General features: G+C 42.4%; 2 protein-coding genes across 2 annotated transcripts; one reads left to right on the top strand and one right to left on the bottom strand.

Moving 5' to 3' along the window:
• The first annotated feature begins 1571 nt into the window (after positions 1-1571).
• Positions 1572-17455, top strand: LOC139469589 (methionine aminopeptidase 1-like). Its single transcript, XM_071251796.1, has 13 exons — positions 1572-1695; positions 2497-2548; positions 2907-2989; positions 3793-3853; positions 4369-4460; positions 5021-5104; positions 7746-7813; positions 8454-8524; positions 9659-9790; positions 10310-10415; positions 10925-10962; positions 11985-12050; positions 14388-17455. Exons 1-13 carry the CDS (start codon positions 1576-1578, stop codon positions 14552-14554), a joined length of 1140 nt encoding a protein of 379 aa, XP_071107897.1. The 5' UTR covers positions 1572-1575; the 3' UTR covers positions 14555-17455.
• A 1415-nt stretch (positions 17456-18870) lies between these two features.
• Positions 18871-19989, bottom strand: LOC139469378 (microtubule-associated protein 6-like). The gene has a single exon (XM_071251538.1). It carries the CDS (start codon positions 19987-19989, stop codon positions 18871-18873), a length of 1119 nt encoding a protein of 372 aa, XP_071107639.1.
• Between the last annotated feature and the right edge of the window lie 25 nt (positions 19990-20014).

Here is a 20014-nt window from a genome sequence, read left to right on the forward strand (position 1 = left end):
CCATGTAGACTTTAACACCGTTATCAAGCTGGAGTGACAAACAACAACCATGTAATATGAAATGTACACACGATAAACATGAAATAAGTCGTAAGAGGCAACTAACGGGTTGGGTGGTCAGGCTCGCTGACTTGGTTGATGCATGTCACCGTATCTCAATTGCGTGGTCGATGCTCATGATGTCAGTCACTGGATAGTCTGGTCCAGACTCGATTATCTACAGACCGCAGTCATATTGCTGGAATATTGCGGAGTGGGGCGTTAAACAACAAACAAAACATGAAAATTTGAGCTTGAGCTTTTGTTGACATAATGTTATTTTAGATTAAATCAAATTCGACCTACCGACCTGAACTTTTGGATCACAATCTGCAAACCTAAATGGAAAAAGATAGTCTGCTATAGGAGCAAAAGAATTAGGTACAATAACACTGTATGTGTTTCTCCAGATGGTGGCAAGGACTGGGTCAGTTCACTTGATACAAACAAGCAGAGAAAGCCATTGAAAGGGTGGCCAAATGGGTTGTAGTCAAAACGGCCTCAAAACTCAAAAGTTATAACAGCCACAAAAAAAAAAGAGTCACAATGGCCTCAAACCCACAGTCAAAACGGTGTACTGACCAGTGTACCAATCTGTTGTGAAAACATCTTTATCTTTTATCCTAATGATGTAAGTACGACCGAGTAATACTAAGTAAACTCAGTGTCAACTTGATACATATACAACATGCCGGATTGTGTACCAACACTGCTACAATACCATTGTGGATATGGTGTTATGAACTGTTATACATTGTATATACTACAATTAATGGGACACAATACTTGAGTTTGTCTTTATTTTCTGTGTGGCCGTTATGACTATTTTGGTGGCCGTTTTGACTAAGGTTTGTCGCCGTTTTTACCTTTTTTCTGTGGCCGTTTTGTCTTTGCCTTTTTAAAGGCCGTCCTGACTCTTGTCAGGACGGCCTTTAAAAAGGCAAAGACAAAACGGCCGTTTTGACCCGCTACCGGTAACATACTGACTGCTTGGGCACAGTCACAAAACATGTCATTAGATAATAAATCACGGTTTTTGAATTTCAATGTGATTATGTCATTTGGTAAACAAAAATAGATTTCTACCTCTTTTCCAGGTGTACTGTATATTGACATTAAACTGTGTTAGTACGCCGCTCATCATAGTATTTCATAAAATGCATAGACTTGAAATACTGTTAAGACAGTGACTTGGTTTACTTTGTCTGACTTGACGTCTATTTTCCTGTATTATAACGGGCTTTACTTTCACAAAAATCTAAAGAATTAATGGAAAGAAATCTGGAGGGCTTCCTCTTCCACCGTAATCCCCATGGAACCGATGTCTGGAGAAAAAATAATCCTCGCACTTTATGATATCTTGTTGAAGCAGTAGTCGTATTTTAGGCTTCTAAGGACACTTTCAATTTATACATATCTATAACTTTCATCAGATTTCATATGTCGGTAATTTATATGGACCCCGCTTTTTCAGCTTTCAACTTTATAGATATACAGGGGAGGTAACTCTAGTTTAGGCTTGTCCTGAGAAACAAGATGGCGGCCGCCTGTGTTGCGGCACGAGTTTGCGAAACACCGGGTTGTAACAGCGAAGCTAAGCTTCAGTGCCCAACCTGTATAAAACTAGGGATTCCAGGGTCCTTTTTCTGTTCCCAGGTAATTGGACGTCAACTGATGTCTTCGATCACATGTCAGTTCGTTTTTTAATTTGTTCCAACTTCCCTGTCTCGATCACTTCAACACTCAAGTTTGCTGTGGAATCAAAGAAACTGTAGTGAAGTCACCGTAATGTAGATGATTTATTCTATTGCCACAGTAGTGTGACGAAAACTACGACTGCGTGAAAGCTCGTAAGCTTAAAACTTAGATTGAAGAAACACGTGATTTAATAAACTTGTTTCATGATTGAATCGTATTTTATATTATCAAATCACTAGGCCTACGCGAGATAATAGATTAAACGATCTAAAGACGAAGATCATGACCGTGTGTCTGCTTAATGTGGGAAGAAACCCAAAGTGATACAGGGTCTTTCACATTTACCACTTGATGAAACCCACGAGCACAGATGTGCTGCTGACAACCCAAAAGTCACAGGACGAATCTTGGATTTGAACCCATGATCACAGTATTCTTTCACATCAAAGGGACACAACTTTGCATAGCACAGCTAATTCTGCACCATGGATGATTGATCAGCAACGAATCACTTTACTTGCACAGTGCTGATCGGTACACTGTCGGCTGTGTCTCTCGCTTCAGATTTTGCTAACCCCCAACACTATATTAGCCTTGGATCCCCTTTTCCGATCAAGCACCTTTCTATGATCCTTTGGATTAAGTACCCATTTGCGTTCGTTTGGTAAGTTCTGAATTTGGGTATGGATTAGTTATCTCTTTAAATTAATCCAATATAATTTCTCACTGCTGTGTAAGAAAGTCATCCTTTGTTTTCAGGATTGTTTCAAAGGGTCGTGGTCTGAACACAAGAAGCTTCACAAGAAAAATAGTAAGTGAAATGAAGATAAAGTTGATTTGTTCCAAAAACTTGTCATTTATCATAGTCAGGGATAATTCCTGGGTGGGGTCTTCTGCTTTTAGCCCCTAAATTTGAAAAAGTGTAGGTGTACCTGAGAAATATTTGAAATTTTCACATAAAGGGCCATGTCAGAAAATTCATAGAGGGAACCCTGCATAGTTTATATTTATATGTTTATATATTTAGAAGGATTTACCAGATGCGAACTCCTGCGTCATATACCTCCATTTCAACTCACTTTGCTAAACTCATAAAACAGGTGGGCTATCTCACTATTGACCTGGGTTTCTGTTGTTTCTCTGCTAATGCCAGTGTTTGTTGGTCACAGAAGAGAATGATGAGCAGAACAAAGGAGGTTTCAACCCTTGGCCCGGGTTTCACTTCACTGGGACTCTGCGGCCCTTCTCTGTGGTAAGATACTTTCTTGTACATAATTGATGTCTATTTCTTTAACCATGCAATGGCTGTTAGCATGTTTAACAACAAGCCCAAAGCCTGTGTCTAGTAAACAGTCATACATAACTGGATATTACATTCAATTGCATAGACGGATGATCATAAAGTCAATCACTGGATTGTCTATTCCAAACGTCAATTATTAGAGATCGCTGTCATATAGCTGGAATATTGCTGAGTGGGGCGTTAAATAACAAACAAACAGACAAACAAAAAAACAACAAACTTCTTGAACCAGAAAACCTAAAATGAGGTCACTGGTTTTCTAAAGATGATCATGATGATATATGATAAGTCTGATCATGGTTTACATGACCTGTCTCATGTACAGGCTAACTATTCTGCAAGTTCTAGTTTACTCTAAGCTTGAACAAGTTTTTCTATTAAATGTACCCTTCCACATAATTCCGGCTTAGAATTGCTTCCCATTAGCATGTTTGCCACAAGAGGTGACTAAAATTGATATGGTGGTCAGGCAGTGTCATCGAGTGCTGATAATATCAACCACTGGATTGTCTGGCCCAGATACAATTATTTACAGAATTCCATGATATAGCTGGAATATTGCTGACTGCATAAAAAACCCCACTATGATTCAGTGTTCAGCAGAGCTGAGATAGGCACAATAAACTACAGGCTGTCGTTCATCTCTGAGCATGTTGGTTAGAGAGTTTAGAAACAACAGTTTTAAAGGTATTGGGGCATTCAACTCAAAGGAATGAGTCGTGTGTCATGGTGTTTGTTTCAATCCTTTCTAGACCCCCAAAAGACAGGTCCCGGACACAATCGGACGTCCGGACTATGCTGACCACCCAGAAGGTATGTAGGGTGTGGTCAGTCCCGACATGTTAGAAATAAAAGTGTCGCTACCACAACTCAACATGAGTGTTTGATGTATTATCGTTGTCGGATAAAGATGTCGGCAGTACAACAATCGAGAGTTTATTATCGTAAAAGTAAGTTGTTCTCTTTTATGTAACAAGCTCCTGTTAATATTCACACTTCAGATAAGTGTTTAGAGAATTGTACCTGGTTTAAAAAACATTATGTATTTCTGTTTTTACCTTATTAAATTTCAGACGTTATTTTATTGACTCCTCATTCCCAATATGTTTTGTATATATTTATTATCCATATACTGTAAATCTGGAAAGTAATGTGACTGCTGACCCCTAGCAGTCAATTTGGGAATTTTTAGTGAAAGTTGTGGCAAATTTGGGGCCAAATATCGGCCTCTGATTAGGTTTAGATAAATCTCCTCAAAGCCATGAAGTATTGACAGTGTTGTAGATCATGCATCATGTGTCCAGCCATGTCTTAATTCATGTTTCCAGGCGTCCCACTGACTGAGCGCCAACTCCGAGGAACGACCAACATAAAGATGCTGGATGACGAGGAGAAGGAGGGAATGGCTGTTGCCTGCAGGGTAGGAAGAGTTTCCTTAGTGATGTTCAGTGAACAATCCCAGGATCTCTCATGTCTATGTTCCTACATGTTACCGTGAACCCTGTGAGGGTCCGGGTTAGAATGTGTCCCCAGCAACCTGTTCTGATCATTTATGAGGCGCCCGAAAGGATCGTCATGTCAAGGCTCAGTGATTTGGTTGATGCGTTTCATTATTCCCCACCGGCTTAGTTGTTTCTTGTAATATCAATATTGCTTTATTTTTCTCGACTGCTTCGTTAAACAACAAACCAGCAAACATATATTTTGAATTATGATTTATTCTGGTATTCAACATAATATGTTCAATTTACGAAAAAATAAAATATGGTATCTTTATTACTCTTTTTGGAAGAACAGAATTATGATCATTGATATGGGTACCAAATAATGGCATCTAAGACTGGGATGGTTGAGAGAACTTTTTCACTATAATGGGCACACTTGGTTAACATTGTCATTTGTGTAGTGTTGTCGTTATGTGTTTGATATTCAGCCTCTCTCTATTTGGTTGATATAGGGCTTTGTGTTTTGTTGAAATAGCTTGGCCGTGAAGTGTTGGACGAAGCAGCAAAAGCAGTAGAAGTCGGCATCACAACAGATGAGATAGATCTGATAGCACATGAGGTAAGACACTCAGCTGAGATGTGGGAATAGCTGCCTACTGTCCCAGATTTTTAGTATTTGCTATCACTTTGCAACTAAAATATGAAAATATGAATTCTCCATAGACACTATGAACACACAATGCCATTTAGAAAGTGGTCAAATGTAACAAATGTCATATTTTGGATAACACTTTCTTAGTAAAGTACTAGAATCTGTACCTTACTAAGAAGGTGTTATCCAAACTATAACATTTGTTATATAGACACTGGTAAAGAGAGGGCAGTTGTGTAGCCTTACATTGTCTGCTATGAACCACGTTGTTTACCGACTGGCCTGAAGTCTTTAAATGGTATCTATAAGGGATACACATAAGAGACAGAATTTATGGATGTCAGCTTCTTTATTGAGAGGAACATAACGTCTCAGGGTAGTTGCTAACTCCATCCGGCGAATGAACGCTAGGATGCAGAGAGCATATGATTGGTGATTAGCAATGGACAAATGGAAGGGCAGGAGTTGATTAGCACTCATGGTAACTAGCAATGGGCGAATTGAAGGCAGGGGTTAATTTAGCACTCATGGTAACTAGCAATGGACAAATGGAAGGCAGGGGTTAATTAGCACCCATGGTAACTAGCAATGGACAAATGGAAGGCAGGGGTTAATTAGCACTCATGGTAACTAGCAATGGACAAATGGAAGGCAGTGGTTAATTAGCACCCATGGTAACTAGCAATGGACAAATGGAAGGCAGGAGTTAATTAGCACTCATAGTAACTAGCAATGGACAAATGGAAGGCAGGGTTAATTAGCACTCCTGGTAACTAGCAATGGACAAATGGAAGGCAGGGGTTAATTAGCACTCATGGTAACTAGCAATGGACAAATGGAAGGCAGGGGTTAATTAGCACTCATGGTAACAAGCAATGGACAAATGGAAGGCAGGAGTTAATTAGCACTCCTGGTAACTAGCAATGGACAAATGGAAGGCAGGGGTTAATTAGCACTCATGGTAACTAGCAATGGACAAATGGAAGGCAGGAGTTAATTAGCACTCGTGGTAACTAGCAATGGACAAATGGAAGGCAGGGGTTAATTAGCACTCATGGTAACAAGCAATGGACAAATGGAAGGCAGGAGTTAATTAGCACTCATGGTAACTAGCAATGGACAAATGGAAGGCAGGGGTTTATTAGCACTCCTGGTAACTAGCAATGGACAAATGGAAGGCAGGAGTTAATTAGCACTCGTGGTAACTAGCAATGGACAAATGAAAGGCAGGGGTTTATTAGCACTCGTGGTAACTAGCAATGGACAAATGGAAGGCAGGAGTTAATTAGCACTCATGGTAACTAGCAATGGACAAATGGAAGGCAGGGGTTAATTAGCACTCGTGGTAACTAGCAATGGACAATTGGAAGGCATGAGTTAATTAGCACTCATGGTAACTAGCAATGGACAAATGGAAGGCAGGAGTTAATTAGCACTCATGGTAACTAGCAATGGACAAATGGAAGGCAGGGGTTAATTAGCACTTGTGGTAACTAGCAATGGACAAATGGAAGGCAGGGGTTTATTAGCACTCCTGGTAACTAGCAATGGACAAATGGAAGGCAGGGGTTAATTAGCACTCCTGGTAACTAGCAATGGACAAATGGAAGGCAGGGGTTTATTAGCACTCATGGTAACTAGCAATGGACAAATGAAAGGCAGGGTTAATTAGCACTCATGGTAACTAGCAATGGACAAATGGAAGGCAGGGGTTAATTAGCACTCCTGGTAACTAGCAATGGACAAATGGAAGGCAGGGGTTGATTAGCACTCATGGTAACTAGCAATGGACAAATGGAAGGCAGGGGTTAATTAGCACTCGTGGTAACTAGCAATGGACAAATGGAAGGCAGGGCTTAATTAGCACTCATGGTAACTAGCAATGGACAAATGGAAGGCAGGGCTTAATTAGCACTCATGGTAACTAGCAATGGACAAATGGAAGGCAGGGGTTAATTAGTACTCGTGGTAACTAGCAATGGACAAATGGAAGGCAGGGTTAATTAGCACTCCTGGTAACTAGCAATGGACAAATGGAAGGCAGGGCTTAATTAGCACTCATGGTAACTAGCAATGGACAAATGGAAGGCAGGGTTAATAAGCACTCCTGTGCTAAGTTGTGTCATTTGAAACTAGACTCAGAATGAAGTCTCAATGCAGTTATGCTTCTACGGTCATCAATATATTGTAATTCATACATTTTCGCGACTCTTTATAGTTCCCTACAATATCCCAGTACTCTTGTGTCTTTAGGGGTCATGGGTTGCCATGTCGTCTAAGGCACCATGCTTGCTATGGAGAGTTGCGTCCCTTGGAAACGCCAGAAACCTATGGTCGTGGGTTGATTCTCGGTTCGCCCTGATGAATTTTCTTGGTTTGTCAGCTTCATACATGTGCTTGTGGGTTTCTCCGATGTGGTAAACATTTAAGACCTGAATAACCTCTGGCTTTCCTCCCACATTAAGCTGACACGCCGTGATATAACTGGAATACTGTTTAAAGCGTCTATAAAACCCAACTCGCTCTTGTGTCTTGTGACCTGTGTGGTCACGGACAACAGTGGGATAGTGGACCAGCTGCTTGACATCAACCTTCTCTCTACTTGTAGGCGTGCATAGACAGAGAGTGCTACCCGTCTCCCCTCAACTATTATGGCTTCCCAAAGTCATGTTGCACGTAAGTCATCACATTTCAATACTTTCCAAAACCTGATTTGGTCAACTCCTCAGCTGATGTATAGGATCTGTTTTTGATGGCTCGCTTGAGATGCCAATGTGGAAGGGCTGGAAACATGGCTCAGTGACCTGTATGAAGCTAATACAGAGGATTGGCTTTAGTTATTAAAGTTAGAGTTTCACATGTTGTAAGGATACACTATGTTGCAGTATGATATGATACTAAACAAATCTGGGTTAAAAAATAGTCCCCAACAACTTATGCTGGTCGTAAGAGGCGACGGGTGGTAAAATTCCTTAAATTGACTGATTGTGTGTCATTGTACCCTGAGGCATGGGTTGTGCTCACAATGTCAATCACTGGATTGTCTGGTCCACACTTAATTTTTAACAGGCCGCAGTCATTTTGCTGAATATAGCTGAATGCGGCATTAAACAACAAACTCACACTCTTACTTTTTAAGGAAACTTATTTATCAGTGGGATTTACTAGAATTTCAACCAAAATATTGTGGGTAAGCCTGTGTCATCCTGAGGGCACTAATGGAAGATGTTAAATAGGCTGAATGATACGTTGATCGTGACGAGAACACACCTGAAGATGAGGTAGATCTTTCTAGTTGCAACCATTGTGTCCACAGGTCGGTCAATGAAGTTATCTGTCATGGAATTCCAGATTTGCGTCCTCTACAAGATGGGGACATAATGAACAGTGAGTAGGAACAGTAAGCTTCAGTCTCCTGCAATCAGGTCCTTTATTCTGAAGTGATACCTCTCTATGCATGACCTTTATTGTTTCCTTTTGGTACTGCCTAATGATGTTTTTCAGCCAAAATGTAACTCCGGAATTCCAGCCTAGCTGGGCAAGATGGGAAACTGGACTTCTATAGTAAGTTAAATCCCTTCCCTTGGGAAGATGGATGTTTAGAAAAACACCTACCCTCCTCCCTGCGTCTCCCTAGTGCGTTTATTACAGCCCTCTCTCGTTCTCCATGTTTACAAGCTCCCAGTGTATAACACCGGTTTCATCCCAACCCTCAACCACTCATCATACTTTCACAAAAGCTGCATAAAGAGGGTTTCAACCTCAAAAGATTATAGAGGGAAACATAGTTGTAAGGAGTGTTTCTGTGTGGCAACCTCTCCGTCACAACTGTATGCTAAGAAAGTGTATCATCTAAACTAGGGTAGCATGCATCAGCTGTTTCAATAATTACCGGCGTTGTCACAGCATGTCCTGTAGTCTTTACAACACAGTGTATGTTATTTATTAATCACATATGCCTTGGTAGAATTTGGGTAGGGGAGGTAATTCTAATCAATCGATTCAGATATCCAGAAACTTGATTATCCAGACAATATTTGAGAATACAAGTGTCCGGATAAGCGAGGTTATTGGACATGTATTGGAACAACTTTTGCAATGTATTAAATTTGAAATGTGTGATTGTGTGGGGAATTACTAGTTGATGATTAAGCGTGAACATATATTGTTTGGAATCATTTGGTATTTTAGATTTGCTGTATTTCATGGGTTTATTAATTTTTTCAATAGAAACTGGACGAAAAAATGAAAAAAGTCGAGAAAACATAAGTGGCATATAGAACCTGTAGAAATTAAAGGAGAGACTTATAGATTTCAAATTCTTTATTCTTTCCATGGAATGTTTCTGTTCATGTGCTTGGACCTTTGTCAAGGGAGAGAAGTGTTTCAGAGACGTAGTTTAGGACTGCATTTTGGGATGCAGACTTGTCTCCTGAGGCAGGGACTTGCTTCATCCTTCCACACATGTGTCCCGACACTTTCAGAACTGTTTCCTTCATTTGTATTTTCCTTTACTTCCAGTTGACATCACTGTTTGTCATGGTGGTTACCATGGGGATCTGAATGAGACATTTTTTGTGGGAGAAGTTGATGAAAAGAGCAAGAAATTGGTGAAAACAACGCATGAGTGTCTACAGCATGCAATAGAGGAAGGTAGAGGCAAACCGAATTTGAATATATTTGTTTTTTAGGTTAGAATTTGTACAAAAAAATATGCATGGAGCCAGAATAGCGTACCTGCTATTGCTAACAAAAATGTGGAATCATTGACGCAAGTTGATAAGAAAGTCTCCCAGTGGGGATTCCGGGTTAGATGTGTTCCCTAGCAACCTATGCTGGTCGTAAGAGGTGTTCGAATGGATCGGATGGTCAGACTCGGTTAATTGGTCGATAGCGTGTCATCGTAGCCTGTGGAATGTTTTTGGCAATATAAAACACTGGATTGTCTGGTCTAGACGTGATTATTTACAGACAGTTGTCATATAGCAGGAACATTGCCAAGCCATGGAAACTCAATGTTTCCTTTTTTGTTGTTTCTTTTTCATCATAAATTCTTCAGTTTCCTCTGTGAAACAAATTATCCATTTGGGAGGGAGATGATGAGAATTTGGAAAAGGGCATCATCTTTGTTGCAGTGCAGTCCCTCTTATGAATGTATGCCTTGTGTTTCAGTGAAGCCTGGCGTCCGGTACCGGGAAATAGGCAATGTTATACAGAAACACGCTCAAGCCCACGGTTACTCAGTTGTTAGAAGTTACTGTGGACATGGAATCCATCAGTGAGTTACCATGGTTACAGTCTGTGTCTTCTGGTCCTGTTCACAGCATTCCACATATCACAGGGATTTATCAAGGATTCATACTAATGTCCTCATTAGTCAAATTGGGATAAAATCTATATATTATATTCAAATTTGGGATTTTTTGAAGCTCTTATCTTCTTTGATTCCGATTTTCCACATTGTATTTAACTTTGCATTCAATGCATTTATGAAAGGATGCTTGAAATGATACAAATGTGTTTTGATTAGTACATTGTAAACACTAGCCTGTGATTGTGATCGGATTTTTGTGTTTTTCATCCAAGGGGCACTTTGTGATTACAGCAACAAAAACATAATTGTAGAGTTAAATTGTTTTTTACATTTGTATTGAGCATCCATCAAGGTTTTGAAAACATTCTGTAAATATAGAAATAAACAAAGAAAGATGTAATGGAAGGCGCCTGGTGTAGACAGGGACACTCCACAGCACTCCTCTGAATACATTGTACCGCGTTGTGTTCCAGACTATTCCACACTGCGCCCAGCGTTCCTCATTATGCAAGTAAGTGTAATCTGTTGTGAAGTACAGAAGGTTTTTAATTGTGAGAGTAGCAATAACCAGTCTACATACCATGTCTAGCACTGGAAGCACTGGAACAAGTCACACCAACTTGCTAGCTCTGTGCTGCGTGAAGATCTGGGTTAGAACTGGGCCCACTTGCACAAAGCGATCTTAGCGCTAAGATGATCGTAACTCCCATACTTTAACATAGGCTTACGATAGTCGTAGCGCTAAGATCACTTTGTGCAAGTGGGCCCTGGTCCTTAGCAACCTATGCTTGTCGTAAGAGGCAACTAATGGGATCAGGTGGTCAGGCTCGCTGACTTGGTTGGTGCATGTCATCATATCCCAATGGCGTAGTTCATTGTTCATTATGTCAGTCACTCAAGCAGTCCTAGCGCCGAGACAATCCTTAGTTCCCTTGCTGTACAGACACCACAGTCACAGCACCAGGATGGCTTTGTCCTCAGGGCTCAGGACAACATCTTCGCTACAATCTTACTATGGAAGGAAATGCTGTGAAGAGTAACTGCAGTAATGTTAATCTGTTCCATGTGATCCCTAGAAAGCAGAATATAACAAAATCTGTCGTGGGATTGTCAAATATGCATGACATGTGCACAGTTATGTTTCTAGTATGTTTTAATTTGTATCACAATACAGTCTCCTGCTGTGATGTGTTTCTCCTCTTGTGACATGTTTCTCCTTTTGTGATATGTTTATCCTCTTGTGATATGTTTCTCTTGTGACGTGTTTCTCCTTTTGTGACATGTTTCTCCTCTTGTGACATGTTTCTCCTCTTGTGATATGTTTCTCGTGTGACATATTTCTCCTCCTGTGATGTGTTTCTCCTTTTGAGACATGTTTCTCCTTTTGTGACGTTTCTCCACTTGTGATGTGTTTCTCCTTTTGTGACATGTTTCTCCTCTTGTGATATGTTTCTCTTGTGACATGTTTCTCCTGTTGTGGCCTATTTCTTCTGTTATGAAATACTGATGTATGTTTGATGTGTGGTGTTACAGAGAATAAGGCTGTTGGTGTGATGAAGCCGGGACACTGCTTTACTATAGAGCCCATGATCTCAGAAGGTAAGACAGCAAGTGGTAGACAGCACTCATCCTACAGGAGGATTCTCATTCAAATCACATCTTTCCTCCAATACATCCCCTCTCTGTAGGAAGAACTGACATCCCTTTCGTAGGATCATCACTTCAGATGATGCGTCCTCATTTGGAGAGTTTGTCAAATCCTCACTAAATATCGTGTTGGAGTAAGGCTAAAAAGATTAATAGTCCTGGTTCTCCATGTTCTCAGGCACTGCCCGCATCATCATAATGTCTGGTGCACGTTTCGTTTTTATTTATTTTATTTTTTCCCCCCAAATTGTAAGAAATACTAAAAAAAAATGTGATCCAATATGGCACCCAGTTACTTCCCTTTACATGCGCACTTGTGTTGTGGTCATGGCGGCAATAGGAGTTTGTATGCTTGTTTATGTTGGGAGGCCCTTTCCTAGGTTGATAGTACACAACTGTTTATTTTGTTATATAATGTTGCATAAGGTTTGAAGAAGGAGAGATGGCTGGTATGGGCAACAGTGATATTGTTGGGGGATTTCAAAGGGGAGTTGCTAAAGATTCTACTCAACTTTTGATTTATTTTTTGCATATATTTCCTTAAACCCAACAGAAATTAGTCTGCATATTAGTTTGCTGATTTGCTGATAATAGAGATGGGGCTTGTGTTTCATTATTGTGAAGAATGATGTCAGTGATTCCGTATCATTGCCTACAACTTTTTGTGTTATTGTTTAAATAAACAGTCTGTAAAGTTATTTTTGTGACTTTTTATCCCCCCGGCATATAATTATTTTTTTTATGTTTCCATGGCAACAAGTTGGACTTTGGTTCTATAAGGGTGGTGTTAATTTCAGGAGCGTAACTCAAAAACTGTTAAATACTTTCTAACAAAACTTTGCATGTCTACCAGGCACATACTGAACTGGGGCCTTTTGCTATTTAGGAATTTTGTAATATTTCATTTTTTATGTTTCCATGGCAACAAGTTGGACTTAGGTTCTATAAGGGTTGTGTTCGTTTCCTGAGCTTAACTCAAAACCCATTCAATACTTTCTAACAAAACTTTGCATGTCTATCAGACTCATGCTGAACTGGTGCCTCTTGCTCTTTAGGAATTTTAGAAATTTTTATTTTTTACGTTTCCATGGCAACAAGTTGGACTTAGGTTCTATAGGCTAGAGTTCGTTTCCGAAGCATAACTCAAAAAATGTAAAATACTTTTTAACAAAATTTTGCATGTCTACCTGGCACATACTGAACTGGTGCTTTTTGATATTTAGCACTTTTAGAAATTTGTATTTATTTATGTTTCTATGGCAACAAGTTGGATTTAAGTTATAGGGTGGGTTCACTTATGGAGTATAACAAATAAACTGTTAAATATGTCAAACATTGCATGTCTATATATAAAGCACATGAAATGGTGCCATTTGTTATTAAGGAGTTTTAGAAATGTTTATTTTAGAATTTCCATTGCAGCTATTATGATATGGGCTAAGAGAAATGTTAGGTCAGTTACCTGGTTTGGGACCATAACGTGTTATAATGGGCAGGGGATATAGATGACTTTGTTGACTATACGCTTGTTTAGTTATTGTTTCTTGTAATTTGTCATTTGTTTGCATAACAAAAACCCACAGAAACACACTTGTTTTACTTTCCATTTCATATGGATGCGACCATGGTGGATCTTTTGTTGGTAAACAATGTATGCTTCTTCAAGAACATTCACCTCTTGACTCTTTACATACAGAATTGCACATTTACTTGTGGTTACTTTACAGACAGCTGCCAGGGGGATATGTCGTCTTTCTGATGACTCTTGTATATTTATAAAAAATGACTTCATTAGGTTTTTGAATCTATTACGTTCTCAATTCTTATATAGCAGAAATGTACCTATGTAGTATATTGCTAAAACCTCACAAGGAAGTTGATACCTTGTCCCAGAATACAACAGAAAATCATCTCTGCCCCTAAGAGTGAGTGGACCTTACTACTCATAAACATTGGGGACCCGTGAAGATCTGGGGTAGAATAGCTCTTCAGCAACCCATAAAAGGTGACTATGCTTGTCGTAAGAGGCGACTAACGGGATTGGGTGGTCAGACTCGCTGACTTGGTTGATGCATGTCATCGTATCCCAATCGTGTTGATCGATGCTCAGGATGTCAATCACTGGATTGTCTGGTCCAGACTCGATTATTTACAGACCCCGTCTGGAATATTGCTGAGTGCGGCGTTAAACAACAAACAAACAAACAAACATAAACGTTGGGTGTATGTCCACAACAGAAGTTGATGTCCATGAAAACCTCTTGTTGTTATCCTCACGTTTGATTACAGGAACATGGAGGGATGAAATGTGGCCGGACAACTGGACTGCTGTGACACAAGATGGCCGCCGGTCAGCGCAGTTCGAACACACTCTGCTCGTCACAGAAACCGGCTGTGATGTCCTGACCAGGAGGCTTGACAAGGATGGACAACCTCATTTCATGGACAAGATGTAATGGCAGACTGGCTGCTGTTTTATGGAATGATAGTGTGTGGAACTATTTTATTGTGGAGCAATATACACACCTTCATGTGATGTCATGTATCCTTGCACTGACCACATCACCTGGCTGGAGAAGTCATGTCTGTCATCGAAGGTTGTCCAGGTGTATATTTGTTTGGGATTTGGTTGAAAAGAGTATCGTGAAAGTGGAAACAATTTTTCATAAATAAAGTAGCGATTTTTTGCATTATTCATCATTGATGGGCATTTTACGAAGAATCTTGGTATAGCATATTCCAGTTTCAAAGAAAGTTGAAGTTGTATACACCAGCTTGGCTTCACTTGTATAATGGACGGCCATTGTTGATGGGATGAAGGAGGGTCGGTTGGAGAGGTAAATTTGATTTATGAATCAGTGGCATTGAAATAAAATGGATGATAAATGTGTACATGACTGGTCACGAAATATGACTTGAAACTCTTTAGATGTATTAATAGCAGTCAGTTATGCTACAGAGGAAGATTCTGGAGTATTACCTCAACTGGCCTTAACAGAGCTTATACAATGGCACAGAATCTGTCATCTTTTCCACCATCTGCTGGCATGTGATAACTCCCAATATTTAATAATGGATTTATGCAACAGTGTAGGGCCACATAGGAGCACTTGTGTCACATTGTTATGACTCACATCCCTAGAAGGGGCACTTGTGTCACATTACCATGACTCACATCCCTAGAAGGGGAACTTGTGTCACATTACAATGACTCACATCCCTAGAAGGGGCACCTGTGTCACATTGTCAGGACTCGCATACCTAGAAGGGGCACTTGTGTCACATTACCATGACTCACATCCCTAGATGGGCACCTGTGTCACATTGTCATGACTCACATACCTAGAAGGGGCACCTGTGTCACATTGTCATGACTCGCATACCTAGAAGGGGCACCTTTGTTACATTGTCAGGACTCGCATACCTAGAAGGGGCACCTTTGTCACATTGTCAGGACTCGCATACCTAGAAGGGGCACTTGTGTCACATTACCATGACTCACATCCCTAGATGGGCACCTGTGTCACATTGTCATGACTCACATCCCTAGATGGGCACCTGTGTCACATTGTCATGACTCACATACCTAGAAGGGGCACCTGTGTCACATTGTCATGACTCGCATACCTAGAAGGGGCACCTTTGTCACATTGTCAGGACTCACATACCTAGAAGGGGCACCTGTGTCACATTGTCATGACTCACATACCTAGAAGGGGCACCTTTGTCACATTGTCATGACTCACATACCTAGAAGGGGCACCTGTGTCACATTGTCATGACTCACATACCTAGAAGGGGCACCTGTGTCACATTGTCATGACTCACATACCTAGAAGGGGCACTTGTGTCACATTACCATGACTCACATCCCTAGATGGGCACCTGTGTCACATTGTCATGACTCACATACCTAGAAGGGGCACCTGTGTCACATTGTCATGACTCGCATACCTAGAAGGGGCACCTTTGTCACATTGTCAGGACTCGCATACCTAGAAGGGGCACCTTTGTCACATTGTCAGGACTCGCATACCTAGAAGGGGCACTGGTGCCACATGGTGAAGGCTCACATCTCCATACAGTTGGTCCTTTGGTGTAAGCAACTGCAATTAGCTATGCAGAGTTCTGTTCCCTAGCTGTACCAGGATGAGCTGGTCATGTGTTCGAATCCTGATTTGACTTGATTACGATCCTTGGTCTGTCAACACTAGATCTGTGCTTGTGGATTTCACCTGAGCGTAAACATCTATCAACCGTGTCTATTTACCTTGCTTTGTCATAAACCGATACTCCATAATGCAACTGAAACATATCTTCCCGAGGCAAGAGAATTAACTGACTATAAAAGTCAATTTCCACCCTTGCCCTACTAGGCTGGTATTATGGAGTCCATGCATAGTCCAACCAAAAGCTCGCAATGAAATCGAAATCCGGTTCGTAAACTGTCATGCAGATTTCGGTCGATTGCAGGATTTGATGCACTTCGCGATGTAAGATCCGTTTTATCACAATAAAGATCTTGATTATCGATCTGAACGTCTTGACTGGGTGCCGCCATTTTGTTTGAAGCAAATGCAAGTGATACGAGGGGTGGAATCTGATTGGACCATAGGAGAGGCTTAGAAGGGACATAACTCGTAATGGCCACTGGTGGCTCTACGATCGAGCCCAGGAATTCCAGCGTAGTTCGGCAAGGGTGGAAACTGGACTTTTAAAGTCAGTTAACTCTCTTGCCTAGAGAAGATGGCTGAAACATGGCACTCCATTATAGCAGTATTGCTGTTCAAAGCAGCATTGAAACCCACCTCATATGTCACCAGATGAGCACACTTCTGAAAGTGTTCTGTACAAACTGTGTGCTGTACAAGACAGCAAGGGCTTCATTTAGAAAGGGATAATTCACACTCTGTAAAGTGAACTTCAATTTGTTCACAAAATTACAAAAAAACACTTTTCAACCATAAACGTTTTACATCTTTTGTAATTGTGTGCTTCTGGCTGATTGCTTGGGATTTTACCGGATGCTCACACTATCAACCAATGGACTGCTTGGCATTAAACAACATGCATTCATTTAATCTGTCTTCATTCTTAAGGCAATTAATCAGCTCATCTTATTAATCTCAGTGCTAGAATGTGTCAAATCCTGTCTTGCAATTGGCTTATTAATTGCATGTTACTCATTGTCCAATATGTATTAATATCAATTGCTTGAATAAAATAAACTAAAACTTGCAGCTGGACGAAGAATCAAAGTTTAAACTTTTAATATGTAACCATGGTGACACTTGTTGTATTTGTGACCTGTAGCTTTGTTCATTGACTGTACATATACCTCATGAACACAGGATTAAATGGACAGTGAAGATATCAAATCTTGTATCTGTTTTGTAAAATTATTTTGTATGGTTAAAGCGTTTGCTCGTCACGCCGAAGACCCGGGATCGAGTCCCGACATTGGTACAATGTGTGAAGCCCATTTCTGGTGTTCCCCGCCGTGATATTGCTGGAATATTGCTAATAGCGGAGTAAAACCATACTAACTCACTCACTTATGAGAGCAAGGCTTATGCCACTTCTAACAATATTCCTGCAAATCCATGATGGGGGGAGGGGCGATTGGGTAGCCTAGTGGTTAAAGAGTTCGCTTGTCACGCCAAACACCCGGGTTCGATTCCGGACATGGGTACAATGTGTGAAGCCCATTTTTCGGTTTCCCCTGCCGTGTTGTTGCTGGAATATTACTTAAAGCGGCATAAAACTATACTCACTCACTCACGACGGGGGATACCAAGCATTGGCTCACAGATGGGGGAATCAAACCCCACTCTTACATGGGAACTATGGATGCTTGACCTCAAGGCTGACCAACTGGAAATGAATCAGCGATACAGGATCTCCATAAGTAAATACACATTAAATATTGCAGTGTTGGGTCCTGCATGGCAACCATGTCAACATGTTAGCATCTCACTGAGTAGAGGCTGAGTTTCAGGGCCTCCTTCTACAAAACTATGACTGTTTGAGGTTGTGTTGATGCATGCGAGTTATGATTGTGTTTGAGCTAAGATTGCTTTGTGGAATTGGGCCCAGGACATCTTGTATCATATACATATTTTTAATAAATCTGCATGCTGCGTGACATTGTGCCCTCACTTGGGACCATCATTCCCTGATTGCATGCCAGCGTGCCCTGATGGCTGCCATATTGTGCCCACTCTGTGGATCATCATGCCCTGACTGTGGGCCACACTGGGGTGCATCATGCCCTGACTGTGTGCCCTGACTGTGTGCCATACTGGGGCCCATCATACCCTGACTGTGTGCCACACTGGGGACCATCATGCCCTGACTGTGTGCCACACTGGGGACCATCATGCCTTGACTGTGTGCCACACTGGGGACCATCATGCCCTGACTGTAGGCCAAACTTGGGACCATCATGCCCTGACTGCGGGCCAAACTGGGGACCATCATGCCCTGACTGCGGGCCAAACTGTAAACCATCATGCCCTGACTGCGTGCCACACTGGGGACCATCATGCCCTGACTGCGGGCCACACTGGAGACCATCATGCCCTGACTGTGTGCCATACTGGGGCCATCATGCCCTGACTGCGGGCCAAACTGGGGACCATCATGCCTTGACTGTGGGCCACACTGGGGACCATCATGCCCTGACTGCGGGCCACACTGGGGACCATAATACCCTGACTGTATGCCACACTGGAGACCATCATGCCCTGACTGTGTGCCACACAGGGGACCATCATGCCCTGACTGTGGGCCACACTGGGCCCATCATGCCCTGACTGCGGGCCAAACTGGGGACCATCATGCCTTGACTGTGGGCCACACTGGGGACCATCATGCCCTGACTGTGTGCCACACTGGGGACCATCATGCCCTGACTGTGGGCCACACTGGGGACCATCATGACCTGACTGCGGGACACACTGGGGACCATCATACCCTGACTGTGTGCCACACTGGAGACCATCATGCCCTGATTGTGTGCCACACAGGGGACCATCATGCCCTGACTGTGGGCCACACTGGGCCCATCATGCCCTGACTGCGGGCCAAACTGGGGACCATCATGCCTTGACTGTGGGCCACACTGGGGACCATCATGCCCTGACTTTGGGCCACACTGGGCCCATCTTGCCCTGACTGCGACCAAACTGGGGACCATCATGCCCTGACTGTGGGCCACACTGGGGACCATCATGCCCTGACTGCGGGCCACACTGGGGACCATCGTGCCCTGACTGCGGGCCACACTGGGGACCATCATGCCCTGACTGTGGGCCACACTGGAGACCATGATGCCCTGACTGTGGGCCACACTGGAGACCATGATGCCCTGACTGTGGGCCACACTGGAGACCATCATGCCCTGACTGTGTGCCACACTGGGGACCATCATGCCCTGACTGTGTGCCACACTGGGGACCATCATGCCTTGACTGTGGGCCACACTGGGGACCATCATGCCTTGACTGTGGGCCACACTGGGGACCATCATGCCTTGACTGCGGGCCACACTGGGGACCATCATGCCCTGACTGCGGGCCACACTGGGGACCATGATGCCCTGACTGCGGGCCACACTGGGGACCATGATGCCCTGACTGTGTGCGACACTGGGGACCATGATGCCCTGACTGTGAGCCACACTGGGGACCATCATGCCCTGACTGCGGGCCACACTGGAGACCATGATGCCCTGACTGTGGGCTACACTGGAGACCATCATGCCCTGACTGCGGGCCACACTGGAGACCATGATGCCCTGACTGTGGGCCACACTGGAGACCATCATGCCCTGACTGTGTGCCACACTGGGGACCATCATGCCCTGACTGCGGGCCACACTGGGAACCATCATGCCCTGACTGTGTGCCACACTG

The sequence above is a fragment of the Haliotis cracherodii genome, unplaced genomic scaffold, assembly GCF_022045235.1.
Source record: "Haliotis cracherodii isolate W230 unplaced genomic scaffold, xgHalCrac1.p SCAF_2, whole genome shotgun sequence".
Classification (NCBI taxonomy): domain Eukaryota; kingdom Metazoa; phylum Mollusca; class Gastropoda; order Lepetellida; family Haliotidae; genus Haliotis; species Haliotis cracherodii.